A 17,083-nucleotide genomic window follows, 5' to 3' on the forward strand; every position below is an offset into this window, starting at 1 on the left:
GTGTAACATTTTATTTACTCAACTCTGTCAGCAGCCAGTCATATAGTTCAATCAATTCCAAAATCAGGACAAAATACAATTTTGACCCATATAACTATTTTTAGCTCTCCTGGACTTTCATGTCGCTTTTTCCTGAGGATTCCCAACGCTTTTCTTCAGCCCCTCGCCTTTAACTCTTTCATTCCACAAAACGTACCTGTATGTTTTTTTTTTCATAAGGCCCCGCCTACCAAGGACGAACTTGTACGTCTAAATCTTTTATTTTTGCGTCATAGAGAGGAGGAGGGTCTGATGCAATCTGTGAATGCGAATAAGCCGTTTGCATTGTAAATCATGTTTTAAAAAAAAGCGACCAGTAGGTGGCAGTGGTGCCTAAAGTGATTGAGAAATGCACGCTTTAACAAAAAGCTCTTTTTTTCCGTTTTTTTTGCCCAGGAATCACCATTTCCATGAAACTTGGCCATTTTGTAATGCCGATTGGTGAAGAATGGAAAAAGATAGTAACCATTTTTTTTCCTGCTGAAAGTCCCAACTTTATTTTGGTGTAGGCTCCATGTTTATAAAGCATTAGAACCAAATATTCTACAGGCTTTGCAAGATCAGTCAAAACCCAGTAAAACGCTGGGATTGAATGAGTTAACGAGCGTATGTTATTCATGTTATTTTTAATTGAGTTATTTCCACAGAAGGAAGTTGTAGTTTGTTCTCACGCCTAACTTGCGTCGATGAGGCAAAGAGGTGTGATGTCGCGCCCGCTCCCAGCCAATTTGTGCGCGTTATTCTGAGACGGATGGAGACCTTGCCAGCGACTTCAACATCCTTCTCGCGTCGTATTAGCATGCGAGGTGTGCCGCGTTGTGGTCTGGAGCGCGTCTTACCGCCTCCGCAACGTCACGAGATGAGCCGGGGTCATATTTCTGCCAACATCGGGGACGGCGTGGAAGCATATGGCGGTATCGAGATGATACATTTCTTTTTCGTGGCACTCCTAGCAGCAAGATTTGAAGCTGTCAGATCCGCAGAGGCACTCAGGAAGAGATTGCAGCTTTGTTTGATTTGGTTTGAAGGTGTGTGCTCGCAGGTCATGAGAAAATGTGGGCAATGTGTCGGAAACTGTTGGAAGAGCTCGAAGATTTGAGCGAGCCGCTGTGCCCGAAGTGCTTTTGCTTGCGGACACTCTAAACGTCTTAGTAGATCAAATGAATCAGCTTGTGCATTTTGTCCGACCGGGGGACGAAAATAAAAACATTTTCACCCATTGAGGCAGCACTTCCTCTCTGAAAAGGTACCTTACCAAAACATCGGTACCTCCCACTCCACAGTGTTGAAAATCTGTGCAAAAGTCCCGTTCGCCGCACCCACATGGGAGTTCCAAAGTAGGGTTTTAAGCTAGGGTTACGGTTCACAACTGTACCTTGGGTTTCAAATTAGTGTTTCAAACGCGGGTTAGGGTTCCAAAGTAAGTTTTTAAACTAAAGTTAGGGTTTTAGATTAGCGTTACCGTTTCAAACTGGAGTTGAGATTTCAAATTAGGGTTTAAGATTATGATAGGCTATCAAATTAGAATATCGAACTCGGATTAGGATTTCACAATAGGGTTTCAAACTGGGGTGCGGGTTTCAATGTAACGTTTTAAACAAGGGCTGAGCTTTCAACTTCGGGTTTGAAACAAGGATGAGCGTTTCAAAGTACGGTTTTACATTTTTGTTTGAATTTCAAACTGGCGTTAAGGTTTCAAATTAGGGTTTAAAACGATGCTAGGGTTTCAAATTAGGGGTAGGGTTTAATCTGACGGTTTCAAACTGAAATGAGGCTTGCAAAGTAGGGTTTTAAACTCGGGTTGGAGTTTCAATTTAGGCTTTTAAACTAAAGTTAAGGTTTCATACAAGGGTTAGGCTTTCACATTAGGGTTTCAAACTGGGGTTAAGGTTTCAAATTAAGGTTTGGAACTGGGGTTAGGGTTTCAAATTGGGTTTCAAACTTGTACTTGTAGCTGTCGTCCATGTCTGCCACTTGAGAAATCGGACGCGGGTATGACAATCGGCCGATTCGAGTTCTGCTTTGGGCCCGGCAACTTGAATGACGGCTCGATGCAGATGTGTGTGCCTCATGTAAGTCAATTGTGTGTTGATGCCTCACCAGAGGGAGGTGAAGAATTATTTAGTGCAGTGTATAGCGTATGTACGCCTGCTTGCATTTGCATAATTTGATCGTATTTATGGTTTAAGGGTCTATATTTGGCGCCAACTCAGGAGGGGAAAAAAAAAAAAGCAAGCACTTGATCTCTTGTGACATTTCAATTCCCCGCGCATGAGAGCGTCTCTCGTGATCAAACGCCTTCCGGCTCCCGAAAGTCAGATGGGAAGTTTTCTTTCCAGTATGTTCAAAGTCAGTTGGAATTTTCTGTTTCAACTTGAAGACTCAAACTTGCCAAAGCGTTTGATCTTCGCTGCGCCAAGTTTTTAAAGCAAGACTAAAGATGAGCACTCCCCCCGCCCCGTGGGGTTCTTTATTTCCAGCTAGGCATTCCGCCGATACCACTTATTTCAGACCGCACGCAATTCTTTACAGTCGCAAATGCTAACACGACAAGCGGTGTACTGTCTCGTCCCCAAAAATCTTTTCCAGGACTACGACTCAGTGGGAACTTCGAAGTGTGGAGTTTGCATGTTCTCCCCGTGCCTGCGTGGCTTTTCTCCGGGTACTCCCGTTTCACTTCGACCTCAAAGAATTGCTGAAGAACCGCAGTTTCTTTCATCTGCACAACACCCTGGGCAACATATGTTCAAAATTTTTCGTCCTCCTCTCTCCCTTGACACAGGAAGTGGAATTGTGCCGACTCAGCAACCAAGAAAAGCTTGGCCTGACTCTGTGCTACAGGACGGACGAGGAAGAGGACGTTGCGATCTACGTCAGCGAGGTGAGTACGCGGCAAATTAAAAATGATCTGGGAAGGAGAGGAGGGAGGGGGGTTACAAACGGAGGAAGCGGCAGGCGAACATGCTGTTCAAACAAGTCTGAAGTCGGGTTGAAAACATTTCTACCGAGGTAGCGGGTGTCCTTTTCGTGATTAGGGCATTCCACTGGAGCCCGAATAGGAAAATGCTCAAGAACCTGCAGACTTGTTTTGGGCTCTCGTGTATTGTGAACGAAGAGAAGTTCTGCGTCACTAGCAGATAGAATGGGACGGATCTTAGCGATGTCGCTAAGCTAAGCTATGACAACTGATTGTTTTCCACATTTGGCAGAGACCATATTCCTATTCAGCCATTAAAAATATATTAAAGCACTTTTTAAATCCTTGTAGAAACGGAAACCACATTTCTCTCCTTCTGCTTCTCGATAATTATTTCCTAAACTTGAATAACAGTGGCACACGTACTGTATACAGTTATCTTATTTTCATTCAGATAGACTTTAAGTAACTATCGGTCTTACTTTGAGTCAACCACACGCTTGAGGCACGTCCGCTATTTGGCTGTGCGGACTTATACAATATTTGGACCTGTTCGTGTACCGGAAAGCGTCAGTTTAACATTATTATATATCTCTCAAAATGATGTCGAGCTTTTGTCTGAGTCGCTTGAACCAAGATGAACGCATAGACTCACTTTCGCGAGTCGCGGTCTTCTTGTATCCATTTCTTGTAACTTTTGTCTGCGTTCGTTTGAAGTTGAAAGCCGAGCGGAATATAAAATCGCGCTCTGACAGCTGCCGGCAGCATTTGTTGGGAAAGAGGGGGAGGGAAGAAAAAAAAGTTGGTTTAAGACGATCGTGCTGCATTTTGATGAAGTGTAGAGAAGTTCGCTTGACTTGACTCCGGGTCGGAATTTGTTGGGGGGGGGGGGGGGGGGGGGGTTCTGTCTTTTGTTTTTTGAAGGAGGGGTTTCAGATAGGGCAGAGCGTACAGAAGGGTGAAATAGAATGTTACATTCTATGCATGTCCAAGTCTCAATGGCGTGGCCAGACTGGAAAAGAAAGAAGAAAGAAATGCATCTCTTGAATTTTTCAGGGGTTCGGCAAAATGTAGAGATGGGCCGTATCCGTCCCGCAGGCTGGAGTTTGGGGACCTCTGATTTAGAGCGTTCCATTAGCCTGTCATGCATTTTTATTTTATTTTTTATTTTTTTGGAATGTGGGAGGAAACCGGAGCACCCGGAGAAAACCCACGCCTCCAAGGGGAAACAATGCAAACTCCTTACAGGAAGACTGAAGCCGGACTCAAACCATGCACTTATACACCGCGAGGCCGACACGCTAACCACTTGCCTACCGGGCCGCCCTCTTTTGAAATTCGTGTCAGAAAAAAGCAATGACACAAGATTTTATCATTCATCTCTTCATCTGAAGTATCCCCAGTTACGTTGAAGTTCCACTCGGGCTTGCCCACACGCTCACACAAAAAAAACCAAAAAAAAACGAGAGGGTGCAACACGCAGCTCGTAGCAACTTGATTTTCACTTGTCACATGACAACCTGAATTTTGTCACACGATGCCAATTCCCTCGCCCCATTCCCTTTTTTATAACGATGCAACTTTATTTTTGTGTTGGTTGACCTGACTCGATATCCACCTCCCACAGTACTAAACATGAAATAAGTTTCAATTTCAATTGCATTCCCCCCCGCTCCCCCGAGTCATTTCTGGAGCCACCTCATAGTGTAATGAGTGGTGTGTGATCAAGATAAAGTGCCACAGCATCCTCAGAGACAATAAAAATAATTGGCACACACACACATGCGAGCATGTGCATCCCCCACCCAGCCCCCCCCCCCCCCTTGTTGTGTCAAATTAGCTGCAGCAAGCGCATGCCACGTCAGGTTTGAGCGATGATCACCAGGATCTCCAGTCTGGGTTCTGACCTGCATCCATACTCTCCTTTTGCAGATCTGCCCCAACAGCATCGCCGCCAGAGACGGTCGCATCCGAGAGGGGGACCGCATATTACAGGTACGTTTAAAACAAAAAGAATTGAGAAATTGATCACAGTGCTTTGCTGTCCCCCAGCATGAAGAACGACATTCATTTTTAATGGCCGCACATTAAAGGTAGGCGGGGGTGGGATTTCCTCCCCTGCCCCCGCCCGCTTCCCATTGTGACTGTTAAAAGGCGAGAATAGCCCCCCTGGTTGTTTTACTTAAAGACTCGGCAATACCGTTCCCCCCCCCCTTACGGTTCTGGATAGTTGCTGTGTTGCATCTTGGAGCTTCCATGTGGGAAAGTTGTGAGGCAAGGAAGGCGCATCATGCGCCGAGTCGCTTTGACCACTTGGAGGCAGCGGAACAGCTTCAAGTGGCGTTGAACCTTTGAGACGGAGTTGTGACTCGTGAACGAAAAAGGCGTCGGCAAAATATTAAGGAGGCCCTTATGACGGTTAAAATGATAACTTAATATTCAGAGCATGACATATTTTTTGCAAGCACACGAGCGCGTTGTCATGAAGACCGTCTTTACTCAATAGGATGTCGTTGATGTTACGGTGCCACATTAACTTTTTTCTCATCAACTAGAATAGCACGTGGAAGTTTATATTTATTGATTTTATTGTTGTAATAGCATGAAGGCTTCATCCATAATCCGATTTTAATCTTGTCGCATTGAAATTGCACCTTTTTTCCCCGTTCACTGGCAAATTCTATTGCCTAACTTTATTCCTTTAGATTTGCCATTTTTACTGTAACATGACAACCTCTTTCCCCTCTTCATTCTTATTATTCATATTCATCGTGTCACATTGCGACTTAACTTTATTCGCATAACATGCCTTGACACATTTTTACAAACATTTTTAATACGAGTTGCAAGCAAACTTTTCGAGATGATTTTTTTTCCCCCCCCTGCTGATTGCAAACCTGCCTTAATTTTTGTTTGGGTCCATAATAACATGAAATATATTTCGTAATATTTCAGAATCACGGTTGAATTTTTTTTCTCTGAAACCTCATAGCTGTAAAAATGAAAATACCTGAAAAACCTGAGCAGTGCAACGTTTTTTTTTTTTTTTTTTTGTAACGTTACATTTCATCTTGATTCTGCCCTTGTAACGGGTGTTTCTTCATGATGGCTTTTCCTCAAACCATCCCACTTCATTCTACGCGTGTAGCTTGCAACCTTTCCCTCCACTTTGACGTCATTCTTACCATACGACAAGATTGTCAAAACATTGCGACGGTAACATTCGCTTGTTCTCTGAGCGTTACAACCGCAGTGTTCCTTCTTCTTCTGATCTCATTTTGTGACATTTTAACACAGCGTATTCAGAACCCCGACATACTGTATTTCTGTCTCCGCCATTCGCGAGTGCAAAGCTGTTGGCTCTTAATTGCGAGGCGGTGTTGGCTGAGCGAAGTGATGCAAGAAGCGCATTTCGGGGCGGGGGGGGGGGGGTTGTTTACGTGTACACTGGCGCCATTATCCGCTGATGACAGCGCCATTAGTCTGGCCGGCGAAAAGATGGACGCTTGCTGTCAGCGGCCAGTTAATTGTACGGCGAGATGTACGTATGCGCCGTCTGCCCACTGTAGCAGCCTCCCATTCATAATAACTGCCGCCGCATTGTTGTGCTCGGGGCTTTTTATTGCATATGAGCTGACCTCTTTTTGCGTGTGCGACTGCTCGATTGTGTACACCTTTGTCTCACGCTAATCCACTTTTGGTGTCATCTTCAGATTAATGGGCAGGACGTGCAGGACCGCGAGGAGGCCATGGCTGCGCTGTCGAACGAAGAGTGCCGCAGAATCACCCTTTTGGTCGCCAGGCCCGAGATCCAGGTTAGAAAGCATGGCGTTACAAAAAAATAAAAACAACCATAAAAGAGACAACCACACATCCGGAGATGCTTCGGGTCGACCTCATCAGCGTGATGATGTGGATGTGGTGTTCCCTCCCTTCTCTTCACACCAAAAGCACTCTTGGAAGCCACCAGCGAGGCACCTCATCGTGTCCTTTTTTTTTTTTTTTTAAATGTAGCGCCACTGTAATTGACTTCCGACGTTCAGTAATAAAAGGTAATGGCGAGCTAATGGCGGCATGGGTCCAGGCCCGCCGCAGACTGAGCGGAAGGACACGTGGCGCGGTGCAACTGAGCCGCCAGCCATTTCTAATTAAAAAGCGTTGCTCCGTCGTAAATTAAAAAAAAAAAAAAAAAAGGAAAGAAATATATGATACAGATGATTCTGATTTAGTGGGAAAACTTAAGAGACGGATGACTTTGGTGATAAACGCTATCTCATCATGTCGCGGGTTAATTCCAAGCGTCGGAAACTATTTAGTTTTTTTGTTGACGTCCGTGCGCATCAAACAATTTCCTCCGTCAGCAGCTGGAGGAGGCCTGGCTGGATGACGAGCACAGCGAGTTCCTGGAGCAGCTCAAGATGGAAATGCTGGAGGAACAGCGGCGCGAGGAGATGGAGTTGGCCGCCCTCCAGGAGGAGCAAGAGAGCGGACAGGTTGGACGCACGCTCCGGGTCACCGCATGACTGACTTTGCTCTGTACTGTCTGCACACGCGGGCGATTTCTTTTATGATATACGTGAAAAATGAAGCGCGAATGCTGTTGGACCAAATGTGACCTTGGGCGGCTTTAGAGTTCACCGGGTTTACGCTCGTGCTGAACGATTTAGAAAAATAATCCCATTGCAATTCCCCCCCCCCCCTCCCATGTCATCACGATTTTACATGCTATTACTTTTTTTATTGTTTATAAATACCATCAATGAATTAATCTTTACAATAAACGACGGTATTTATCACCACCCGATACCTCTAATATATGCTTAGTATCTGAGTTTATTGTTGTTATGTCTACCACACATGTGGCAGGCACTGAGTTTTTTTTTTTTCAGTTCCATACTGTGCCCCGCACTTTCCAGGAGCAAAGCTTGCTACTTGTTTTGTTCCTTTGTATTTGTTATTTTTTTGTTAACAAAGGAAATCAAGGTAATATTTTGGGCGCTCATCAGGCCTCTCCGTTCTGTCTCCCTCTGTTGGTCATTCCTTTTTTAAATTTTATTTTATTTTTTTATGTCTGTTGGATGGGTCATATCTACGGAAAAGGATTAGGGCCAATGAAGAAAGAAAAAATAAGGTTGGCAAGATTCTGACTTTATTCTCAGAATTCTGACTTTAAAGTCAGAATCTCAGAATTCTGAGAATAAAGTCAGAATCTTGCCAACCTTATTTTATCTTTCTTCATCGGCCCTAATCCTCTTCCGTACATATCTGTTCAGTGAATTTCATCGTCATCATGCATGTGGAATTCCATTACAAGATTTCCTGTTCCAGGAAACAATAATACGTAAATATGTGGACTGCCCTTTTTAAGCACTGAATTTATCAGGACAAAATATAAAAACATTAATTTTATATACACAGTCAATCCTCGGTTTTCCAACGTCTATTCTCGATCAAAAATTTCGAGTTCTTTATGCCTCGGATGTCGACCGAATTTCGGTTCTCAAACAAACTGAGCGCACTTGAATGCATCACTTGACTCCTCTCGCCTTCCTTACACGAGGAAGTGACGCTTCCTCGTGTAGAGCTCCATTGTGAACAGACGTGTTCAGTAAAGTTTTTTTTTTTTTTTTTTAAAGAGCGTGGATCCGGTTTTTGGACAAATCGGTTTTCTAACAGCCTTCTGGAACGGATTATGTTTCGAAAACCGAAATATGACTAAGGATATCTTATTAGGTACACCTCTGTCGGTGAAGCCCCGCCTCTTCACAATTAACGGATTAACCTACGCCGGATTCTCCCGATTTGAGGGGGATCTCGGTCAATCTCCCCGTGAATAGTTCACTGTCATGATAATGGATATTTATACAAAACACCAGTGACAATTATGATGCGAAGCAAGATAGGCCAGAAGTTCAGGGTGTGTTTGTTTTTGTTCCCAGCGGGAAGAGGACGACAAGCCCACCTGCTCCACCCTCACTCAGCATCAGGACAGGGGGCGGATCCTGAAAGAGAGACAGGACAATTCCGAGCGCAACGTCCTGGCGCACATCCAGAGGCGCCTGTCGCAGTGTCTCCGGGACAACCTTGACCCGCGCCGCCCGGAGGGCCGGGAAGACGAGGAAGACAACGAGGAGGCGGCGGAGGGCGATCGCTTCCAGCAACTCCTGGAGCTCAAGTGCCAGATCCGCAACAGTGGCGAGTACGATCTCTTCTACAGCCGGCGAAGCACCATCGAGTGTAGCGTGGGCGAGCCGGGCAGCGTTCAGCACGAGCTGCGCATGCTCAATGAGGAGCTGCGCAGCATCGAGCTGGAGTGCCAGAACATCATGCAGGCGCACAAGCTTCGCCAGGGCCAGCAGTCGGCGAGTCCACTTCGAGGGGAGCCCGGCAAAGGCAAGCTGGCGGACATCAACGAGCGGCTGGAGAAGTCGGACAAGGACAGCTCCAGCGCTTATAACACGGCCGAGAGCTCCCGGAGTACCCCTCTGGCTATGGATCGCTCCCCTGAACATTCCCTCCAAAGGATGGTGAGCCTCACCAACCAGCGGAACCTCAGCAGCAGCCTCGCCGCCGGACCCTCGCTCAGTCCCAGCCCCGTCCCGGGTGGCCAGGCGTCGCTTCTCTGTAAGAGCAGCAGCCCGGACCACAGCAATCCGTCCGAGTCGGACCACGTGCTTCAACCCGAGGAGGAGCGGCGCCGAGGGAAACCCAAGCCCCGGGTGTCGCAGATCCCTTACTTTTCCCCGTCGCACAGTTCGCATCATCGGCAGGCCAACATCCCGGCGCACGCCCGCCACTACCAGAGCTACATGCAGCTCATCCAGCAGCGCTCGGCGGTGGAGTACGCCCAGAGCCAGATCAGCCTGCTCAGCGTGTGCAACAAGGAACCCCAGGCGGCGCCTCTCCTCTTGGACGAGCCCAAGATGGAATGGAAGGTGAAGATCCGCAGCGACGGCACGCGTTACGTCACCAAGCGGCCGGTGCGCGACAAGATCCTGCGGGAGCGAGCGCTGAAGATCAAGGAGGAGCGCAGCGGCGGCATGACCACGGACGACGACGCCATGAGCGAGATGAAGATGGGCCGCTATTGGAGCAAGGAGGAGAGGAAGCAGCACCTGCTGCGCGCCAAGGAGCAGCGCAAGCGGCGCGAGTTCATGCAGCGCAGCCGCCTGGAGAGCCTGAAGGAGAACCCGCAGAGCAGCGGCGAGGCCAGCATCATCGAGCTGAGCCACAAGAAGATGATGAAGAAGCGCAACAAGAAGATCCTGGACAATTGGATGACCATCCAGGAGCTGATGACGCACGGGACCAAAGCGCCCGAAGGGACGCAGGTGCACAACGCCTTCCTGTCGGTCACGACTGTGTGAAACAAAACACGTACTTTCTACCCGCGGCGGTATGAATCTAATTGCCTCGTTCAATGTGGCGTTTTTATGAGGACAAGAGGAGTATTTTTCACACTTTGTACACCCAAATAGCATTTTGTAAAGAGTTTATCCGTGGCGCTATGACATTCCCTTCGACATTTTTCTACGGATTGATGACACCGTCGCCTATTTTCACAGTCATGTCGCCTACCGTACAGCTCGGACGCGTGTTTGTTTCCCGTGCTATGTTTCAATGCAAAATGCAGCAGGTCTCATGTGTTTTTGTTGTTGTTTTTTTTTTGGGGGGGGGGGGGGCAATAGCTCTGTTCACCTTGTAGCTTATGCACAGGGCTCGCCAATTGGTTTCAAACTTTATTTCTCGGGTATTGACGAAAGCCAAGGGCTCCCAGTTGGATTCACACTTCTGAAATTCGCTCAAATTAACTTTGATCATATGGTCTTATCGACAACGCTAGTCATGTATGGAAAGGCAACGCTCATGTTCAGATTTCTCACTAATTAAGAACAAGAACTTAAGGTCGTAAAAGGTGATAATCAATATGTCACGCCTTATTTCTAGAAATAATCACTTCTACAACATTCCTAGGAAATCACAGTGTCCCATTACCGGCAAACTCTTGTAGGAGCAGCTATTATGGTCCTTCGGGGCGAGCTGGTGCAAAAGGGGCACCAAATTGGTGATCCACAAGATCCGCGGCTATCCAATGTCATGTTACAGGTGTACCTAATATTGTGTCCGATGAGGGAGCACAAACTACACTGTTGTTCAGGTTAAAAAGAAACAAATCCACAATTAAAACAGAAAAGGGGGGGGTCATATTAAGATTAGCATTTGCTTGAATTTTTTGGGTAGTATTCCACCTTTTTTTCAACTCATTTTCTTTTCCATACCTGAATTGTATAATTAGCCAGTGAGCAGGACTCAGCTGATTGGATCTCTTATTGCAGTATAAGCTCAAATTGAAGTTGTAGTGTATTCCCATGTGACGTCATTGCTTAAAACAGAAATACTGTATTGTAAATTTCACAAATGCCCCAGCCCCTCCTCCCCCTAAAAATCCCCTGCCCTCGTCTTTGTTTTGAGTCTGTGCGCCATGGGTTCACGTAAACGCGTAGTCGGCAAATGTGTAGCCAGTTGGAAAAAAAAAATAATGTGATGATGGTGCTCTTTGGAAAATAAATGACAATAAATTGTAATTTTTTTCCCCTTTTGAGTAGGTTTGATGCTGTGCTACTTGTGTTTTGTTTGATCTCAACCAGAATGCATGGGATCCAATGTAACATGACGAACGGTGCCGGGAAGCCTATCCCAGCCGTCTTCGGGCAGTAGGTGGGGGACACCCTGAACCGGTTGCCAACCAATCGCAGGCCACACAAAGCCTAACAACCATTCACGCTCACAATCACATCTAGAGATGATTTAGAGTGTTCAATCAGCCTGCCATGCACGTTTTTGGAATGTGTGAGGAAACCAGAGTACCCGGAAAAAAACCCACGCAAGCACAGGGAAAACTTGCAAACTCCCCACAGAAAGGCCGGAACCGAACCCTGCACCTCTGCACCGTGAGGCTGACGCGCTAACCAGTCGACCACCGTGCCGTGCCAGGTAAAATCATGAATAATTCAAATGTTTTGGAGCAGTTATTATTCTCATTCAACCTGTGAAGCCACTTGTGTAAAACATCCTGGTAAGAAGCTATCCCGAAAGAGGTATAAAAGCAAAGATGTTGAGGTAAATTAGAAGGCCGGTAATAAAATAGCTAGACTTGAAGAACGTACGTACAGATAAGGTACTTTGGAGATGGAACAAAAAAGAGGGGAAGGTACATTGTGAAGAATAAGAACAGAACGAGGAAGGTACAATACAATACATGCTGATTTTATATAGCGCTTTCACAACAGCGGCAGCTGTAACAAAGCGCTTTACAAAACAGTTAACATAAAGTAAAATAATAAACACAACACATAACATAAAACACGGACAGTCGTGCAGTCCTAATCACTTTTCCGTCACACGCTTTGTTGTTTGAAGCAGTTTGAGATGAAAGAGGAGAGAATCAAAGCGTCATTTAACCAGTGGATCAGAGACGTCATGCTCAAAATGTGCACACGTCGGCTACAAGCTAAGTTTCAAAGTCAACAAGAAGCTGTAGCATCCATTGACGAAAAAAGAGATTGGTTCACTTCTCCTGTCCCATGGAAATCCATTTCAATTCCAAGCGGCGACTCACGGTTCCAAATACGCATCGGCGCTCTTCGCCAACGCTCCTCTCTCCTCATCCTCAACTTCAGCGGCCATCCATCCAGCCGCACCAACGCCGACTGTCCAACAGCGCTGACATAGCCACTGAACAAATCGGGGTTGTGAAAAATGCTGCCCGTTACTGGCGCAAAAAACACAAGCGCCCCAGGTCTGTCCAGCACCGACAGTCAATGGCGCCGACATTCCACACAAGTGAGTTTTGAGGAGGGCTTTGAAGATAGGCAGCGAGGAGCCTTGCCGAATGTTCAGTGGGAGGTCATTCCAGAGGGAGGGACCCGCAACAGAAAAGGCTCCATCCCCTCTGAGCCTCAGTTTAGCTCTTGGTACCTCTAACAAAGACTGTAAGGAAGACTGGTAGATGAAAAGGTGGACTCACTGAAGGTACAGTAGTGAAAAGGTTGACAGAATAAAGAAGAAACTGTCGGTCGAAGAAACATGGATACTCAATAGGTAAGAAGGTTAGCGAAATGAAGAAACTAGAAATGCAGATCCGCGGTTCACCAAAAAGTATTCGGTCATTAAATGTATTTTGTGAAAATCAAAGCCATAAATGACATTAAAAATGGTTGTATACAATGTCCGGACGCATTAATTAAAATAAAACACCAGTGGTTTGGTGCAGTTAGCAGTTAGCTTGGAGCTAGCTTGCCATAGCTCTCAAATGGGTCTGGACAGGAACTCGCAGACCGCTTTGAGAAGCCAGTAGATGAGTGTAAGCCCGGCTTGTTACTTGGAGTTTGGACACGAAGTGTATTTTATTCAGTAACTCCTGAAGATAGACAGGAAATATGAAGTTAAGAGGGTAGCCGGAGCAGGAAAGGTTGCTACAAAGAAAAGGAGGGACATAAGTATGACGTGTGAACAGGAAATAATTTCGATCAACCTGGTATGGAAGATAATAGGTTGTAAAAACAATAGATCATTTAGATGAAACGCGAAAATTATTGAGAGGAAATAAAAATGTTGGTCAGCCAGGGTAGGTGCAACGGCGGCGACTTTTCGACAGATAGGTACGAAGGTAATTGGTAAGAAGGCCTAACATTGATTTCTGGAAGCTCCGCGTGTGAAAAGTGAATTACTGCGTGAACATCCATCCTTGCCGCCTGCCAGCGCGTCAGGCCGTTCAGCTGGAGGAGATTTCAATTAAAACGGCCTTCCACTCGGGTGGTTTTATGTTTATTAAGGAGGGAGCGGCCACACTTCATCATCTTCCGTGACCTCGTCGCCACGCGGAGATGGTCAATGTGTTGTCTTAACCTGAATTTTTAATGTGAGCACAGACAGTCAGCACGACTAAACACCGGTCAGGCCCGGTGTGTCCGACGCGGTGCTCACCTTCTGGTGCAGCTGTTGACCTTTTTAGAATGGTTGCAAATCTAAAATCTTCATTCAAGCCCTTTAGCCTGTTTTTTTTTTTCCAATTACGATGTCTTGGTCAAGTGACAAACGAAGGTTTGTTGACTCGTGTTGCAATCGGGCATGGCTCTGTCGTTTGCTACCTGGACGTGCCTGTGACGTCATTGGTGAAAAGGTCTATTGCCGCGTTAGTCAATTGAGGCACCTGAGTGCTCGGCGGCGATTAAAGTTGATCTGCGAGCCCCTAACGGAGCAGATCAGATGTAATTAAAAAGCACGAGGTGACAGCCATGGCATTTGTCTGAGCCTTGCGAAGTTCAAACAGCAGCGCTGGCACAAATGTCAACCAGATAGCGGTCCTCCTCACAACTCACACACGCAGTACCTCCTCTGTTATCAATGTTTGCTCGTGACCTTTGGGAAATCCCAGTGTACTAGATCACAAATTATCTGTCCTTTATCCCAGTGATTTTCTATGTGTGATGAAATTTAAAAAAAATAATAATAATAATAAATCACCATCTCAACTGTAATTATAGATCACTTTAAGACAACCAACACCGTACACAAAGTGCTGTACATGGAGCAAATATCACACAAAACAATAAATGAATAATGAAAACTGAGTTTTGAAGATGGGCAGCGAGGGGTTTGCGGAACATTCGGTGGGAGATCATTCCAGAGAGAGGGACCACCATCGGAAAAGGCTCGGTCCCCTGTGAGCCCCCGCTTAGTTCTTGGTACCTCTAACAATACCTGGTCTGCAGACCTGAGGCACCGGGCAGGTGTGCAGGGACGGGGGAGCTAAGAGAGGTAAGGTGGCGCGAGTTCATTTCAAGATTTGAAAACAAATAATAGGACCTTAAAAAGAACTCTAAAATGTGTAGGGAGCCAGTGAAGGAATGCCAGAATAGGAGTGATGTGTTCTCTCTGACGAGTACCAGTCAAGAGGCGAGCAGCAGCAATCGGGACCAACTGGAGACGCTTAATGGAGGATTATCTGACTCCAAAGTGCATGCATGGTGTCAGGTTATAGCATTTTAAATGTTTTTAAAACTTTAAATTACATTTGTTCAGTATGGTTCAGTTGTATTTCACAAGGGCCTCATTTTTCGTGGCTAATGGGGACCACAAACCCCCCAGCGAAAGGTGAAAAGCGTGAGGTAGCATTTGTTGAAACATGCGGCTACTGTAGGGTAGACTTGGGAAGACTCCAGTGGAAAGTTGAAAGGAAGTTGGCGAGTTTTTCTTGGAGTGACCTAACTGCACGGCTTCCCGCTTCTAGTTTTAGGTCCATCGTGATGAATGCATTTGTTTCTTGCGCATGCCTAAAGGCCTCTCTGCTTTATAACGTTTCAACATCTTGGGATTTCTCTGGATGCTTTGTCTGAATCTCAGCCGCTCTTGTTGGGGAAATAATGATCCTGCTTAAGGTGTCAGCTCCTTGGGTGCGCCTTGTGGGGATGTGACCCCGGCGGACAATAGAAAACAGCTCATGCGGTCAAGCTGCGAGCTGTGTGATCAATTACATCCGCCGTATGTACGTCTTTAAGCAGATTGCATGAACTCATTAGAGGGTGGACATTTTTAATTATCTTGAGTGCACACAATTTAGTTTGGGCCAGCGTTTGGAAGAAACATCTATTGCTTCTGGCTGACAGAAACAGATACGTTACTGACTGTGATGCATGCATCATTTGTCAACTAAGAATCCGTTAAGTGGATTGTTGCTGTGATGTCATCAAGAAGCATACGGTGAGGTCATAGAACTGAGACGCACTCGTGAAACTCCAAAAGTTACAATTTTAAGACGTCGAAAGCGTTATGCATTTGAAACGCCCATGACCTATAAAGTAGTCATGGGGGGCGTCAGGGAAGTGTTTATAGTGTTCACTGCCTTTCAGGAAGAGCTCAGTTTAGCCCAGGCCGTTAACGGAAGAAGCTACGACAGAGGCTAATGTTGTAAGATGGGTGTGAAATCATGAATTCTGAGGTGCAGTTCTGGGCAGCGGTCGCCAACGTGCCTTCAAAATAAGATACACCGGAAATACAAAGTGCATGAAAAATACGAGTCACCATCGCCACATATTATGCAGAGCGGGCTTGGTGTGTGGGAATCTCCCGTTGAGTTAAATCCATATTTGAAGTAGGACGCCTGATAGTGTCTATTAAATGTAGCCGCCTTTTTCTTGAAATTCGTAGGCTCCTTTTCGGTCTCCTGGCTGGGCCTTTTCCCCTTCCCAAACACGTTTGTTTTTTTACTCATTTTGCGAGCTCATGGGTTTCATTTTAGCGGTAACCTATCACGTCAGCGAGTAGTGCGCCTTGACCTGCGTCAAGAGTGAAATACCGTAGACGGATTTAACAGCGAATCTGGTAATATTTCAAAATAAAACGTCTTTCACAGTCCAAAATGAATAAATCGGAAGTCATTATCCATGGTCCGCTGGTTCAGGGTATATTTAGGATTTAAACTATTGGAGTCGGGAATTTGGAACTACACCAGCTGGTAGGGAAGAAGGAAGACAAGTACTTCGTAGGTCGGTACGGCAGTAGACAAGTTGCTAGGTACTAAGACAACAGTGTTTTTGTACAATACTGAAATATTATTTGCACTCGACACCTTGTTAATAGCATCATCTTGTTATTCATCTTAGATTCTGCCATGTGAAATAAAAGCCGAGAATCCAAAAGTAGAGACAAACCCGATTCCCTGAAAGTAAGCTCGTACAGTCTGCGCGTGAACACTACTCTCTAATATTCTCTTTTATTGTACCGCATATTGCTTTTTCTCCGCTCACACACGTATTCTCTGTAAAAGGTCTCGCGGACGCCTGGCAAATTGGATTCAGTTTAACAGCGTAACATGAATGGTTGCTCTAATATTTTCTGGGATGATGGGGAAACAGAAAGACCAGATCGCCGTTGGTGTGCGGACTATTCATTGGATCACTGATCCATAGGGCTCCTTTTTTGTTTGTCTCATTTCATTTCCTGTTTCTGATGAGAATCAAACAAAAGCGACCCTTATGGAATTTTCCGTCACAAGGTTCAGGTGAGACGGTATGACGACGGTTTTGCGAGCGCCGCCTTTGTTGTAAATCAGGCGGCCAATGGTCA

At 45.9% G+C, this 17,083-nt stretch overlaps 1 protein-coding gene across 3 annotated transcripts in view; it reads left to right on the forward strand.

Moving 5' to 3' along the window:
- The window catches only part of LOC127597572 (PDZ domain-containing RING finger protein 4-like), a 117,985-nt gene extending 106,427 nt beyond the window's left edge, over positions 1-11,558 (forward strand). For 2 of the 3 annotated variants that reach the window (XM_052060696.1, XM_052060698.1), the window contains exons 5-8: positions 4,889-4,951; positions 6,670-6,771; positions 7,321-7,449; positions 8,896-11,558. In XM_052060696.1, the coding sequence (XP_051916656.1) occupies positions 4,889-4,951; positions 6,670-6,771; positions 7,321-7,449; positions 8,896-10,323 (1,722 nt within the window). In that variant the 3' untranslated portion in view covers positions 10,324-11,558. Of the gene's footprint in view, positions 1-2,821; positions 2,921-4,888; positions 4,952-6,669; positions 6,772-7,320; positions 7,450-8,895 lie in introns of all 3 variants that reach the window. The other variant, XM_052060697.1, reaches the window with a different exon arrangement.
- The last annotated feature ends 5,525 nt before the right edge of the window (positions 11,559-17,083 follow it).

Source organism: Hippocampus zosterae, chromosome 3, assembly GCF_025434085.1.
Source record: "Hippocampus zosterae strain Florida chromosome 3, ASM2543408v3, whole genome shotgun sequence".
Lineage (NCBI taxonomy): Eukaryota > Metazoa > Chordata > Actinopteri > Syngnathiformes > Syngnathidae > Hippocampus > Hippocampus zosterae.